Below are 16,195 nucleotides of genomic sequence, written 5' to 3'. Positions count from 1 at the left end.
GCCCAAACCCTGCGGCTCTTGCATCTTTCTGGACAGGGAACACTGGTACAACAGAGCTTATCCCAGTAAGTCACATTATAGTTATATACACATATAGTACAAACAACCACTACGGAGAGAAATGACCTGAAATTCTCATTTTCCCCCTAGAAACTCTGTTGATTATGTCGCCCCAACCCCAGACAACTTTCCCCACGCCCCCGACTTAACAACTGGAGCAGACAGCCAACGTGGTAGCAAAACATTCTGTTTTAATGTGAATTTCAAAAAAGGAAGCCCAAAGTATTTTGAGACGAGCAACACTTGCTTTGTCAGGTGCTGATGAGTCCATGGATACCTGGCAGCCTCCAGAAGAGCGAGCTGGCGTAAAGGGACAAGTGCCAATGGAAACTGAGGCCTCCTCCAAACTGCTACCACCCACCTCAACCCCTGTCTCCCAGAGTTCTCCTGGTTTTGTGTTAGAGCAGCCTCTCTCTTTACCCTCTCAGCCAGAGTTCTCGCATGTATGTACCACATTTTTTTGTGAGTGATAACAGGCCATTATTATGTTCCAGTATATACTACAGTTTTTGCTTTTCATCAATTAGTTCCCTTCTTGATGCATAAATTCAGCCTCTGTCTCTACTTTGTCACATGCAACAGTTACAAGAGATTTCCTTTTGTATACCTACATTATCTAGTAAGATTTGTATAACAAATGCTGGTTTTTATGTACAGTGCTCAATGTAAGAGTACACAGAAAAACCTTTCTGCATTAACATTGCATATCGCTTACTATATTATACTATTATACTTACTAAATACTCTACCAAATGTGCAACATTGAATTGTAAATGAGTCTTGACATGCACACACAAAAAAAATATTTTTGCTGTGTTGATAAAGGTACACCAGTTACATTTTTTTAAACTGGGAAATGGATCAAAACTTAAAATTTGTGTACTAATTTAACTTAAGCACTGTAGCTCTAATTCTGGCTGATTAGATTGTGCAAGTGTCCCAAATTTTGTACTAGTGAGTTTATGCCTTTTAAAATCGGTTTTGGGGGATTTTTTTTTTCAGGATGTGTTTGTCCCAACACTGAGTCAGGATGCTCCAAATCCATCAGATAACAAGACCGAATACTTCTCTCTAGAGTCTCCTCGCCAGGAATTGGCTCCTGCTTTCACTTTGCCGTTACAGCTGTCTGTGAACATGGACATTAGTAACTCTGCCCAGAAGCTGTCCGAAGAGATCATAGAGGACACCCAGGCTACGCAGATAGAAAAACTGGAAGAGCAGTCTGTAGTAGATACTACTGACTCGGTGTTTCCATGCCCCAATCAGAGGAGCAAGTGCAACGGCGCCCCCGCTGAATCACAAAGTGCCACTAGTTCCAAACCTTGTAGTCAGCCGGCGCATTTTTTGAATGTACCTGACGTGAATGCAAAAGGATGCGAGATTGGTATTAAGGACCAAAACCCTCCAAATGTTGTGTCTTGTTCTCAATCAAAGATTGAATCTTCAAATATGATTGCCAACAGCTGTATGTTTGAGACTCCCTCAGACGTTACACCCTACAATGTGGACTCGCAGTCAATCATCTCCCATATGTCTGTTATGCAGGTGGCAAAGAGTGGCATGAATGCAGTAGAAAGTGTAAAGAGTCTGTCACCATCACTGTCACAGAACTGTGGATCCATTAATAGTCAGATGAGCAAAGTTGAAATTGATGAACCTGCAGATGTTGAAGAAGCTGCTGCCTCAGAGGAAGAGGAGGTGGTAATGGAGGTCGAGAACACTGTGGGAGACAGAGCTAGTATAGCTTTAGTCCTCTCTCAAAGCGAGCTGATGTCTTCTGGTGACAAGGAGGGTGGAGCTGGAGACGAGAGCATTGTCACGGTTGCAGAGAGCAACAGAGACTCACAGACTCCTCCCAAAACACCCCCAGAACTTTTGAAAGGTACTTGTCCCCATTCAAGCACAGGCAACGTATCTACATCCACTAATGGCCATGAGCCCATGGAACAAGAACCAGAGGAGCACAGAGCCAAGAGCTTCAGTGATAGCTCAGGAGGTATGATGGCCACATCACGCCACAAGTTCTTAAGAGTCAAGACCTGCTAAACCGGGTTAGATAGTCTGTGTCTGATAATCTGATTCTTATGCTTTTATGCAGAGATGTCCTTCCATTTCACACTGCCAAAAGATGGGGAGCTGATTGGTCCAATTGTTGGAGCAACGCCGCCTCTAATCAACCAGCTGAAGGGGACGCTTAGACACAGCACCCCCATTGGTGTGTGCCTGTGAAAGACATAGCGACAACCAACAAGACCATTTTAAATATTAAGTAGAAATATTTTAAGCCAAACATATTTGTTTTTCTATTTATCTAGAGACATTTAGTGAGAAGTCAGACATTGCCGGGGTCGTTAGTGCTGATGTGGTGATGGCAGCCAAAGACAATGTTCCAGAAGAATGCGGAGACGACTTGGCTGAGAAGGGGGACAATAGGCTGAGCTTGAGAATGAAGTTGGTGACCCCTGTTGAAGAGGGAAGCTCAGAACGTTTCAGTTTGCAGAGTAAGAGATGTTTGGCCTGCTGAGCATATTCTGACTAGATGGTTACCATAGAAATGCTGCACTCACACAATACTTCCTCAGTAACAACTCTTCCCATGCAGAGCCAGCACTATCAGAAGAGGATGAATCTGTTGCCAAGGTTACCAATGTTGCCAAGGCTGAAACCAGGTACAATATTACATTCCTTATATTCACATTTAGTACCACCTCAGGCATTGATTATTATTATTTTTTTTTTCAGTTTATGAAAAGACAAATGGGTTCATATCTTTGTGAAAAAAACAAAACACAAAATGTTTTCTGTCCAAGCAGTCTGTCAGTGTTCAGTCGTGTCAGGCAAGTGCACAGAGAGCAGGAGGCAGAAGATGACAACTGCCATCTTCCTGGAGGCAACAACATACCCATTCGGTAGGCGTCTTATCTATTTCTTTACTAATTTGACTGGTTTCATGCTCTGCTCCAGCAATTATATCCAGCGGCGCCCAGGCGCCGTGCAGATCTCACGTGATCACAATAACCAGTTACTAAGGTGCTAACATAGTAGTAAGGAGTAAGAGTGAATTGGCTTGCCTAAAATCGTTTACTGACACTCCACAGTTCACTGGAAAACTAAACTCCCATAACCAAAGAATTACACCTATTGAATGTTCAAATACATCACAGCCTTTGTTTCTTCGTTTTTGTTCACAAAAATCGCTAGCTCAAAGCTAACACAATGAATGAAAAACACCATTGACGAGCTAACTAAAATTAGCATAGAACTCGCGGCACTTATAGCTCTCAAAATAAGGAAACTTGGTACACAAACACTGTATAACCACATACAAACAGGCAATATAACAATACTCTCTGGAATATATTCTTCAAACTGTGAAAAAGATGTGCAGCGCAGGAACAGTGATTTGTCAAAACTAAACCCCAATTGCATCAAGTGGTTCAAGTGTATTGCCGCACGTGGAGAAAGCGAATGCTGTTCCCACGATATACTGACAATAAAATAAATAACTGAATTAAACTTTCATTTATATTTTTCACTTTAAAAGTATATTTTGTATTTATTATTTATTGAGATAATGTCATTGTTTTCTAATTTATTTTTATGTAATCTATTCAAATACAGAATATGCTTATGTTTAAGTTAGGCAATGGTTACGTAGCAATTTAAATATATATATTTTTTTATTAGTGTTATTGAAGTTATTTTTCAGGATTTCCTAATATAATTATTTATTTTATTCAATTGTAGTGGATTGTCATTTTTAATGTTACTTTATGTAACCTATTGATAAAGAATAAATGGGTAAATTTTCCTCATACCTACTGTTGCTGCTTATTGCTCTCTGAGTAACTTCATCAAGCCTTTTCTAACATTCCATATTGATATTGGATCGGACCGGTATCAGCCAAAATTTAAGGCTGTGGTATCGGATCTGAAATAAAAAAGTTGGATTGGGACAGCCCTTGTTTTAAGCCTTACTTGATGTCAGATCAAAGTTGGATGATTATTGACTAGATGTTTGAGTTCCCTTGTTGTAATATATTTTCGTAGACTTAGAGTGCCACCAGGAAGTATTCACACCCCTTCACTTTTTCCACATTTTTTTATGTTACAGACTTATTCTAAAGATGATTTGAGTATAGTCTTCTTTAAAAAAAAAAAAATAATAATAATAAATATACATAAAATATCCCATAATGACAAAGTAAAAACATTTTCAGGCAGCTGTGCAAATTTGTTGAAAATGTAAACATTTAAACGTAATAGGTACATATGTATTCATACCCTTGGCTTAATATTTTTTTGAAGTACCTTTGGTAGCAATCACAGCCTCAAGTCTTCTTGGGTATGTCTCTACGAGCTTGGCACACCTGTTTTGGGGCATTTTCGCCCATTCTTCTCTGCAGATCCTTTCAAGGTCAGTCAGGTAGGATGGGCAGCGTCGATGGACAGCCATTTTTAGGTCTTTCCAGAGATGTTAAATTGTATTCAAGTCCGGGCTCTGGCTGGGCCACTCAAGGACATTCACAGGCTGCTCCTGAAGCCTCTCCTTTGCTATCTTGGCTGTGTGCTTTGGGTCATTGTCACGTTGGAAGGTGAATCAACGCCCTAGTCTGATTTCCAGAGCACTCTGGAACAAGTTCTCTTGAAGAATTTCTCTATATTTGGCAGCTGTCATCTTACCCTCATGCGGACTAGTCGCCCAGTTCCTGCAGCAGAAAAACAGCCTCACAACATGATGCTGCCACCACCATGCGTCACAGTAGAGATGGTGTGAGCCAGGTGATGAGCAGTGCCTCTTCTCCAGTTATGACGCTTGCAATTAAGGCCAAAAAGTTCTATTTTGGTTTCATCAGACCAGAGAATTTTGTTTCTGCAGGTCTGAGAATCCTTAAGGTGTCTTTTGGCAATATCCAAGTGGGCTTCCATGTGCCTTTGAGTGAGAAGTGGCTTCCATCTGGCCACTCTACCATAAAGGCCTGATTGGTGGAGTGGGTTGGCAATGGTTGATCTTCTGGATGGTTCTCCTGTCTCCGCAAAGGAACACTGGAGCTCCGCCTTAGTGACCATAGGGTTCTTGTTCACCTCTCTGAACAAGGCTCTTCTTCCCCAGTTACTCAGCTTGGTCGGACGACCAGATCTAGGAAGGGTCCTGGTGGTTCTAAACTTCTTTCATTTCAGAATAATCAAGACCACAGTGCTTTTCAGGATCTTCAATGCTGCTGAAATTCTTTTGCATCCTTCCCCAGATTTGTGCTTTGACACAATCCAGTCTCGGAGGTCTGCAGACAATTCCTTAGACTTCATTGCTTGGTTTCTGCTCTGATATGCACTGCCAACTCTGAGACCTTATATAGACAGGTGTGTGCCATTCCAAATGACGTTCAATCAACTGAATTTACCACATTCAAGTTGTAGAAGCATCTCAAGGCTGATCAGTGGAAATCAGATGCATCTGAGCTTGAGTGTCATAACAAAGTGTGTGAATACATACAGTATGAACCTATTATGTTTGAATGTTTATTTTTTTTTTATAAAGGTACACAAATTTATGAAAATATTTTTTTTGTCATTATGGGATATTTTATGTAGATTAAAAAAAACTATTCAAATCAGGTTTAGAATAAGTCTCTAACAGCGAAATGTGGAAAACGTGAACGGGTGTGAATACTTTCTGGTGGCACTGTAAATGGGTCACCTTTTGTATGTGTATGGGATTAGGAATGTGAGACCTACTTTTTCTTGTCAGGCCGTTGGGCATATGATTATTTTAAGCACTACATGCATTTGTGCTTGGGAGCACGCTTTGTAGTAAGGTAAAGTTTTTTTCCATTTGCGTCTGCATTTTGACATTGTTCAACAAAGTGGACTTTATGTAGTGGATACATTCTTTAAAATACAGTACTTTTTTGTGATGTTAAAAAAAGATCCTGCCATACATTTCAAAATCATTTTTTAATGGTGTAAATTATAACATTTACAATTCAATTGAAAAATAAATGCAATGAGAGGGTCACGTTTTAAAGTGCGTATAGCAAGGACATGTCTTGTGCATGCTACTCTTCAAGTCTCCCTACAAAGTTTTAATTAGATCTTGATCTGGGCTCTGACTGAGGCATTATAAAACTTATATTTTGTCCTTGGGGAATCCATTCTTTAAACAGGGGTGTCAAACTCATTTTATTTCATGTGCCACATTCACCCCAATTTGATCTCAAGGGGGCCAGTATATCAATAAGCTATAAATAACAACAATAATTTTTTTTAACTTTAAAAAAAAATTTTTTTTTATGGATCACATAATTATAACTACATTTGGGAAAATATTCACATTTATTGATTATAATCTCGGCACGGTGACCGACTGGTTAGAGCGTCTGCCTCACAGTTCTGAGGACCGGGGTTTAATCCCCGGCCCCGCCTGTGTGGAGTTTGCATGTTCTCCTCGTACCTGCGTGGGTTTTCTCCGGGCACTCCGGTTTCCTCCCACATCCCAAAAACATGGATGGTAGGTTAATTGGCAACTCTAAATTGCCCGTAGGTATGAATATGAGTGCGAATGGTTGTTTGTTTATATGTGCCCTGCGATTGGCTGGCAACCAGTTCAGGGTGTACCCCGCCTCCTGCCCAATGACAGCTGGGATAGGCTCCAGCACGCCCGCGACCCTCGTGAGGAGAAGCGGCTCAGAAAATGGATGGCTGGATCGATGATTATTATCTTGTTGCAAATCTTGTTTCAAATCATATGAGTAATCTCAAATGTTAAAACAAAAATGTGTGCAATTTCAACAATATTATGTATCAGTGTTTTCATTTACAGTTGCAACTTACAGATCACAGTAGATCTACACACTGTATGAACAATTTATGAACCGATTAATTATTTTAAATTTATATACATTTCCACATCCATCTGGAAATCTTGAAAGGTTCAATTGACTCATCACTCCTTAGAAACTGAAGTGGGAACTTTTCAGAACGAAAGTGCAGTTATCCCCCTGCCTTGCAAATGTATATAGGCAGATTGACAGAGTGTAACTAAAAAATGAAGACAAAATAAATGTGTTAGCTATGTCTATTAAGGACATACTTATCCACGGTAAGTGCAAAATAGAAACTTAAATTAGCTGCTAATTTAATCGGTCACCCAATATCCATCCATCCATCCATTTTCTGAGCCGCTTCTCCTCACTAGGGTCGCGGGCGTGCTGGAGCCTATCCCAGCTGTCATCGGGCAGGAGGCAGGGTACACCCTGAACTGGTTGCCAGCCAATCGCAGGGCACATACAAACAAACAACCATTGGCACTCACAGTCACACCTAAGGGTAATTTAGAGTCTCCAATTAATGCATGTTTTTGGGATGTGGGAGGAAACCGGAGTTCCCGGAGAAAACCCACGCAGGCACGGGGAGCACATGCAAACTCCACACAGGCGGGGCAGGGGATTGAACCCGGGTCCTCAGAACTGTGAGGCTGACGCTCTAACCAGTCGTCCACCGTGCCGCCCGGTCACCCAATAGCTTGCCATAAAAAGCTGAAAACACAAATAATTAGGCTTTTCACAATCAGGATTTTTGGGACCGATCAGCGAGTTACAAAAAACCCATAACCGATCACCGATCCGATCACAAGATGGAGTAATGTGTCTATTTAAATGACTTGTTCATTTACTGTATATACTTGTGTAGTAGTTTCTGCGTATCTTCAAAAATATCTTGTCAGGTCATGTATTCTAATCAGTCAGGTCAAACCAACATTACAACATGACTGAAATAATGGGTGCTAACTTGCTGTAATTAAATGACTATTGTAATGAAATTACTTCACACACACAACGAAACTTTAGAGCATGATTCGACAGAACACCGGTAGAACCGTTAGTGCTAGCACTAGCTTGCTAGGCTACATTACGTTTTGTTGCCTGCTTGTGGGCCATATTGTATTCAAAGTACGTGAACATACCTCAAGCAAGCCTTGAATTAATGTCCTCCCGAGCACCGGTAACCACGAGCACATGTTTTTTCCCCATTTTGTTATTATAATACACATGACGTGATCGATTGTTGTCGTGGCCGTGGTAACGAGTGTATCCGGTCGTGATTGAGTTGACAAGATAAAGGCCATTGATCGTAAAAGACGGGATGCGGTGGTATCGGAATACAAGATTTTATTGCAGTCATCTGAAATGCAGCCCTATGGGGGGCACAAGTCAGTGCAAACTGTAGGCCGGTCCCAAGCCCGGATAAATGCAGAGGGTTGCGTCAGGAAGGGCATCCGGCTTAAAACCTTGCCAAACAAATATGAGCGTTCATCCAAAGAATTCCATACCGGATCGGTCATGGCCCGGGTTAACAACGTCCGCCACCGGCGCCGTCAACCTGCAGGGCGCTGTTGGAAATTCAGCTACTGTGGGTCGAAGTCGAAGTCAAAGAAGAAGAAGAAGAAGAGGTGGAAAGCGGGTTCTTCGGCAGAAAGAGAAGAGGAAAACACAGAGCCTAGAACTGAATGTGGGGACTTTGAATGTTGGGACTATGACAGGAAAATCTCGGGAGTTGGTTGACATGATGATTAGGAGAAAGGTTGATATATTGTGTGTCCAGGAGACCAGGTGGAAAGGCAGTAAGGCTAGTAGTTTAGGGGCAGGGTTTAAATTATTTTACCATGGTGTAGATGGGAAGAGAAATGGAGTCGGGGTTATTTTAAAAGAAGAGTTGGCTAAGAATGTCTTGGAGGTGAAAAGAGTATCAGATCGAGTGATGAGGCTGAAATTTGAAATTGAGGGTGTTATGTGTAATGTGATTAGTGGCTATGCCCCACAGGTAGGATGTGACCTAGAGGTGAAAGAGAAATTCTGGAAGGAGCTAGATGATGTAGTTCTGAGCATCCCAGACAGAGAGAGAGTCGTAATTGGTGCAGATTGTAATGGACATGTTGGTGAAGGTAATAAGGGTGATGAAGAAGTGATGGGTAAGTACGGTATCCAGGAAAGGAACTTGGAGGGACAGATGGTGGTAGACTTTGCAACAAGGATGCAAATGGCTGTAGTGAACACTTTTTTCCAGAAGAGGCACGAACATAGGGTGACCTACAAGAGCGGAGGTAGAAGCACACAGGTGGATTACATCTTGTGCAGACGATGTAATCTGAAGGAGGTTACCAACTGTAAGGTAGTGGTAGGGGAGAGTGTGGCTAGACAGCATAGGATGGTGGTGTGTAAGATGACTCTGGTGGTGGGGAGGAAAATTAGGAAGACAAAGGCAGAGAAGAGAACCATGTGGTGGAAGCTGAGACAGGACGAGTGTTGTGCAGCTTTTCGGGAAGAGGTGAGACAGGCTCTCGGTGGACGGGAAGAGCTTCCAGAAGACTGGACCACTGCAGCCAAGGTGATCAGAGAAGCAGGCAGGAGAGTACTTGGTGTATCTTCTGGCAGGAAAGGAGAGAAGGAGACTTGGTGGTGGAACCTCACAGTACAGGAAATCATACAAGGAAAACGGTTAGCTAAGAAGAAGTGGGACACTGAGAGGACCGAGGAGAGGCGAAAGGAATACATTGAGATGCGACACAGGGCAAAGGTAGAGGTGGCAAAGGCAAAACAAGAGGCATATGATGACATGTATGGCAGGTTGGACACTAAAGAAGGAGAAAAAGATCTATACAGGCTGGCCAGACAGAGGGATAGAGATGGGAAGGATGTGCAGCAGGTTAGGGTGATTAAGGATAGAGATGGAAATATGTTGACTGGTGCCAGCAGTGTGCTAGGTAGATGGAAAGAATACTTCGAGGAGTTGATGAATGAGGAAAATGATAGAGAAGGGAGAGTAGAAGAGGCAAGTGTGGTGGACCAGGAAGTGGCAATGATTAGTAAGGGGGAAGTTAGAAAGGCATTAAAGAGAATGAAAAATGGAAAGGCAGTTGGTCCTGATGACATACCTGTGGAGGTATGGAAGCATCTAGGAGAGGTGGCTGTGGAGTTTTTGACCAGCTTGTTCAATAGAATTCTAGTGCGTGAGAAGATGCCTGAGGAATGGAGGAAAAGTGTACTGGTGCCCATTTTTAAGAACAAAGGTGATGTGCAGAGCTGTGGCAACTATAGAGGAATAAAGTTGATGAGCCACACAATGAAGTTATGGGAAAGAGTAGTGGAGGCTAGACTCAGGACAGAAGTGAGTATTTGCGAGCAACAGTATGGTTTCATGCCTAGAAAGAGTACCACAGATGCATTATTTGCCTTGAGGATGTTGATGGAAAAGTACAGAGAAGGTCAGAAGGAGCTACATTGTGTCTTTGTAGATCTAGAGAAAGCCTATGACAGAGTACCCAGAGAGGAACTGTGGTACTGCATGCGGAAGTCTGGAGTGGCAGAGAAGTATGTTAGAATAATACAGGACATGTACGAGGGCAGCAGAACAGCGGTGAGGTGTGCTGTCGGTGTGACAGAAGAATTTAAGGTGGACGTGGGACTGCATCAGGGATCAGCCCTGAGCCCCTTCCTTTTTGCAGTGGTGATGGATAGGCTGACAGATGAGGTTAGACTGGAATCCCCGTGGACCATGATGTTTGCAGATGACATTGTATTCTGCAGTGAAAGCAGGGAGCAGCTGGAGGAACAGTTAGAAAGATGGAGGCATGCACTGGAAAGAAGAGGAATGAAGATTAGCCGAAGTAAAACAGAATATATGTGCATGAATGAGAGGGGTGGTGGGGGAAGAATGAGGCTACAGGGAGAAGAGATGGCAAGGGTAGAGGACTTTAAATACTTGGGGTCAACCGTCCAGAGCAATGGTGAGTGTGGTCAGGAAGTGAAGAAACGGGTCCAAGCAGGTTGGAACGGGTGGAGGAAGGTGTCAGGTGTGTTATGTGACAGAAGAGTCTCTGCTAGGATGAAGGGCAAAGTTTATAAAACAGTGGTGAGGCCAGCCATGATGTATGGATTAGAGACAGTGGCACTGAAGAGAAAACAGGAAGCAGAGCTGGAGGTGGCGGAAATGAAGATGTTGAGGTTCGCTCTCGGAGTGACCAGGTTGGATAAAATTAGAAATGAGCTCATCAGAGGGACAGCCAAGGTTCGATGTTTTGGAGACAAAGTTAGAGAGAGCAGACTTCAATGGTTTGGACACGTCCAGAGGAGAGAGAGTGAGTATATTGGTAGAAGGATGATGAGGATGGAGCTGCCAGGCAAGAGAGCTAGAGGAAGACCAAAGAGAAGGTTGATGGATGTCGTGAGGGAAGACATGATGGCAGTTGGTGTTCGAGAGGAGGATGCAGGAGATAGGCTCTCATGGAAAAGGATGACGCGCTGTGGCGACCCCTAACGGGACAAGCCGAAAGGAAAAGAAGATTGCAGTCATCTGAAATAGTGCAATCATGAAAGACCAAATTTGTCTTGTAGTCTGATCCGGGCATTACGTGTTGTCTGTCCCACACCGCCGACATGTTTTTTTTATTTGGTTGTCAGATTTACAGTACTATGTCAAAAGACACTGCTTAACGGCCACAGTGACAAAGCTAAAAATAAACCAGCTTTTGTATTAAAATATACTATACACGATGGCGACGCGGACTAAATGTCTTTTGCGGAGCCGATCAATGACGTCATTGATCAGATCGACAAATTATGACATTAAAGCCGATCAGCCGATCAGCATGAAATGCTAATTTCGGCCGATACCAATCGGGCCGATCTGATTGGTGTAAGTCTACAAACGATGAATCTGTATGAGGTTAGCATTAGTCTGTACAAACAATTTGCAGGCCATCTACAACTATTAGCATGCATCAAATTAGCTTGTAGCATCCATCTAACCAAAGAAGTGACTTTCAGCTTTTCCCTGTCAGGGGTCTATGCCACAACGAGTCAGTCGCATGAATTCTTTGAACCCAACCAAATTTGTATCCGAGTTTAATGAACCCTTTCCCAAATTAACTTGGCAAACTCTTTTTTTTTTTTAACTGCAAATGTGCACATTTGCACATGAAATTACTTAAACAATATATCATATGTGTTGTTGACCAATACTGGCTACTCATGTGCTCGAGAAGTCTCTGTGCCATTTACACAATGGTCTCTACCAGATTATCGCTGTAGTAATTATTTCAAACTGCTCTAAATTGCTAGAGGTCTTTGCATCATTTGCACAATTGTCAAAAAATTAAATTGGGATTACCACACTACCGGTAACCTTTCATTGCTCAGTGACTCTCGGTACTGTTTTTTTATGTCACCAAAGTATTTTTCGTCAAATGGCTCCCTGTAGTCTTACGGGAGCGGCTCCAACTATCAGTCAAATTCCTTGTTTTTTTTTGTTTGTTTTTTTTTACATGCTTGGCAAATAAAGATGATTCTGATATGATATGATACATATCTTAACATATATTAGGAATTCCTTCACACACAGTCTCACTCTCTTACTGCATATGGACTGGTGGTAATGCCTTGCCGCGCTGATCTTTTCTCTCTCAGTTTCATGCATGTCACGTCACGTGGCTCACAGCAATTTCGGTTCTACAGTGCTTGTGTCAGAATAAAAGCTTTAGTTTCAAAACAAGAGTCTACATGTATAAATGAACTAAAACTTGCCTGGCAGGATTGTATTCCCTGATGGGCCGTACGCTTCACATTCTTGCCTTAATACACTTCTGTGATAGGCAAAGTTAATCTTTAGTTTCATTTTCCTAGGTAAAATCAGAAGTTTTTGGGCCAAAATTTACAACCACAATGTAGTGCCGTGAAAAAGTATTGGCCCCCTTCCTCAAATTCTTATATTTTTGCATATACCCACTTTCTTTAAGATCATTAAACAAATGTAAATATCAGACAAATACAACCCAAGTGAGCCAAAAAATTTTAAATGGTGATTTCATTTATTAAGGGAAAAAATTATTCAAAGTTACCTTGCCCTATGCGAAAAGGTAATGGCCCCCCTAAACCTAATAACTGGTTGGCCCATCCTCAGCAGCAACAACTCAAATTGAGCGCTTTCTATAACTGGCAATGAGTGTTTCACATCTCTGGAGATATTTTGGCCCACTCTTTCTTGCATAATTATTTGAAGGTTATGCCACGGCATTTCAATCGGATTCAAGTCAGTTTGACTAGGCCATTCCAAAACCTTCATTTTGTTTTTTTAACCCACTCAGAAGTTGAATTGCTGGTGTGTTTTGGATCGTTATCCTGCTGCAGAACCCAAGTGCGCTTCAGCTTGAGGTCACAAACCGGTGGCTGATCATTCTCCTTCAGGATTTTCTGTTAAAGAACAGAATTCATGGTTCAATCAATCACAGCAAGTTGTCCAGGTCCTGAAGGAGCAAAGCAGCCCAAGACCATCACACTACCACCACCATGTTTGACTGTTGATGTGATGTTCTGTGCGAGATTTACGCCAACTGTAACGAGAGACACAGTCCTAAAAGCTGAACTTCCATCTCGTCAGTCCATATAGTATTCTCCCAAAAGTATTAGGACACATTCAGATGTTTTTTTGCAAAAGTAAGACAAGACTTTAGGTCTTTTTGGTCAGCAGTGGTTCTCGCCTTGGAACCATTTTTGCCCTGTTATTTCCTTCCTTCCATCCTGAAAACTGACCTTAACTGAGGCAAGGGAGGCCTGCAGTTTTTTTTAAGTTGTCCTTAGTTCCTTTGTGGCCAGTTGGGTCATTGTCGTTCTCTTTGTAGGCCGGCCACTTCTGGGAAGTTTCACCACTGTTCAAGTTTCTAAAGCTTTAGAAATTGCTTTTTTTAACCCTTTCCAGACTGATAGATGTCAGTTACTTTATTTCTCAACTGTTCTGGAATTTCTTTGGATTGTGTCATTTTGTTGCAGCTTTTTTAGATCTTTTGTCTGACTTCTGTTTGTGATTTCTTGATTGAACAGGTCTGGAGGTAATAAGGCTTGGGTGTGATCAGTAAAATTAACCAATAATTGTGATTAGCCACAATTAATTCATGATTGAACAAGGGGGGGAATTACTTTTTTACACAGGGCCAGGTAACTGAATTGTTTTTTCCCATTAATAAATTAAATCCCCATTTAAAAACAGCATATTAAGTTCAATTTGGTTATATTTACATACCTTTCTTTTGATTATCTTAAACATTTTAGTGGGGAAACTATGCAAAAATATAAGAATTTGAGAAGGGGGCCAATACTTTTTCACCGCACTGCATTTGGAACTGTTCATAAGTCCCTCACCTGGACATATCTCTACCATTTTTTTCCCTTCTGTAGGGGAGAACTGTTCACCTCACCACAAAGAAGCTCTCAGACTCCATCACAAGAATATAGCTTGCCTAATAGCCAGTCAGAGTCTTTGCAACTGGAAGTGTTGGCAGTGCCACAGGAGGCTGCAAAGGAAACACAAGCTGAGCAATCTGAAGAGAGGCGTGGAGCAGAACTGTCCATCCCAAACCAGAAGGACACATCCCAGCACACCTTAGACAACACTATTGCTGCTAGTACATCTGACCAGGTTCTTCAGTCATTGTACACACGTTTGTGGCTTATTAATAAGACTTACTATTTAGTTAAAAATGAACGAGCTCAATAATGCTATAAGGCTTCTGCAGATGGGTACAGTCCCACCAGAAAGTATTCACACCCCTTCACGTTTTTCACATTTTGCTGTTTACAGACTTATTCTAAACCTGATGTGAGTATAGTTTTCTTTAAAAAGAAATCTACATAATGACAAAGTAAAAACATTTTCAGTCATTTGTATATTTATAAAACATGTAAACATTCAAACATAATAGGTACATACTGTAAGTATTCACACCCTTTGCTTTGATACTCAAGCTCAGATGCATCTGATTTTCACTGATCCTTAAGATGCTTCTACAACTTGAATGTGGTAAATCCCGTTAATTGAACATCATTTGGAATGGCACACACCTGTATACATAAGGTCTCATAGTTGGCAGTGCATATCAAAGCAGAAACCAAGCAATGAAGTCTAAGGAATCCTCTGCAGACCTCTGAGACTCGATCGTGTCAAGGCACAAGTCTGGGGAAGGATACAAAATAATTTCAGCAGCATTGAAGGTCCTGAAAAGCACTGTGGCCTCGATTAATTGGAAACGGAAGAAGTTTAGAACCACCAGGACCCTTCCTAGATCTGGCTGTCCGACCAAGCTGAGTAACCGGGCGAGAAGGGCCTTAAAAACCCTATGGTTACTAAGGCGGAGCTCCAGTGTTCTCTCGCGGAGATAGAACCATCCAGAAGTTCAACCATTGCTAATGCACTCCACCAATCCTTTATGGTAGAGTGGCCAGGCGGAAGCCACGTCTCACTAAAAGGCACATGGCAGCCCGCTTGGAGATTACCAAAAGGAACCTTAAAGATTCATCCATCCATCCATCCATTTTCTGAGCCGCTTCTCCTCACTAGGGTCGCGGGCGTGCTGGAGCCTATCCCAGCTGTCATCGGGCAGGAGGCGGGGTACACCCTGAACTGGTTGCCAGCCAATCGCAGGGCACATACGAACAAACAACCATTCGCACTCACAGTCATGCCTACGGGCAATTTAGAGTCTCCAATTAATGCATGTTTTTGGGATGTGGGAGGAAACCGGAGTGCCCGGAGAAAACCCACGCAGGCACGGGGAGAACATGCAAACTCCACACAGGCGGGGACGGGGATTGAACCCCGCACCTCAGAACTGTGAGGCTGACGCTCTAACCAGTCGCCCACCGTGCCGCCGACCTTAAAGATTCTCAGAAAAAAAATTATCTGGTCTGAAGCAATCAAAATAAAAGGTTTTGGCCTGAATTGCAAGGTTCATATCTGGAGAAGAAGAGGCACTGGTCATCACCTGGCTAACACCATCCCTACTGTGAAGCATGGCGGTGGAAGCATCATGCTGTGGGGCTGTTTTTCTGCTGCAGGAACTGGGCGACTAGTCTGCATAGAGGGTAAAATGACAGCTGCCAAATATAGAGAAAATCTTCAAGAGAACTTGCTCCAGAGTGCTATGGAACTCAGACGAGGGCGTTGATTCACCTTCCAACATGACAATGACCCAAAGCACACAGCCAAGATAACAAATGAGAGGCTTCAGGAGCAGCCTGTGAATGTCCTTGAGTGGCCCAGCCAGAGCCCGGACTTGAATCCAATTGAACATCTCTGGAAAGACCTAAAA

General features: G+C 42.4%; 1 protein-coding gene across 9 annotated transcripts in view; it reads left to right on the top strand.

The window, feature by feature from the left end:
* Nucleotides 1-16,195, top strand: part of tp53bp1 (tumor protein p53 binding protein, 1) — a 54,740-nt gene that overhangs the window by 20,272 nt on the left and 18,273 nt on the right. For 8 of the 9 annotated variants that reach the window (XR_009787049.1, XR_009787050.1, XR_009787051.1 and 5 more), the window contains 9 exons: nucleotides 1-65; nucleotides 151-233; nucleotides 316-503; nucleotides 1,063-2,056; nucleotides 2,159-2,275; nucleotides 2,376-2,561; nucleotides 2,663-2,729; nucleotides 2,874-2,969; nucleotides 14,286-14,526. The exon at nucleotides 1-65 is cut by the window's left edge and continues 62 nt beyond it. Coding sequence is in view for 6 of the 9 variants with exons in the window: in XM_061765041.1 (XP_061621025.1) it covers nucleotides 1-65; nucleotides 151-233; nucleotides 316-503; nucleotides 1,063-2,056; nucleotides 2,159-2,275; nucleotides 2,376-2,561; nucleotides 2,663-2,729; nucleotides 2,874-2,969; nucleotides 14,286-14,526 (2,037 nt within the window). In the remaining 3 variants the exon portion in view is untranslated. The remainder of the gene's footprint in view (nucleotides 66-150; nucleotides 234-315; nucleotides 504-1,062; nucleotides 2,057-2,158; nucleotides 2,276-2,375; nucleotides 2,562-2,662; nucleotides 2,730-2,873; nucleotides 2,970-14,285; nucleotides 14,527-16,195) is intronic. The other variant, XM_061765046.1, reaches the window with a different exon arrangement.

Source organism: Phyllopteryx taeniolatus, unplaced genomic scaffold (genome assembly GCF_024500385.1).
Source record: "Phyllopteryx taeniolatus isolate TA_2022b unplaced genomic scaffold, UOR_Ptae_1.2 contig_24, whole genome shotgun sequence".
Classification (NCBI taxonomy): Eukaryota; Metazoa; Chordata; class Actinopteri; order Syngnathiformes; family Syngnathidae; genus Phyllopteryx; species Phyllopteryx taeniolatus.
This window is presented reverse-complemented; position numbering and strand designations above follow the sequence as displayed.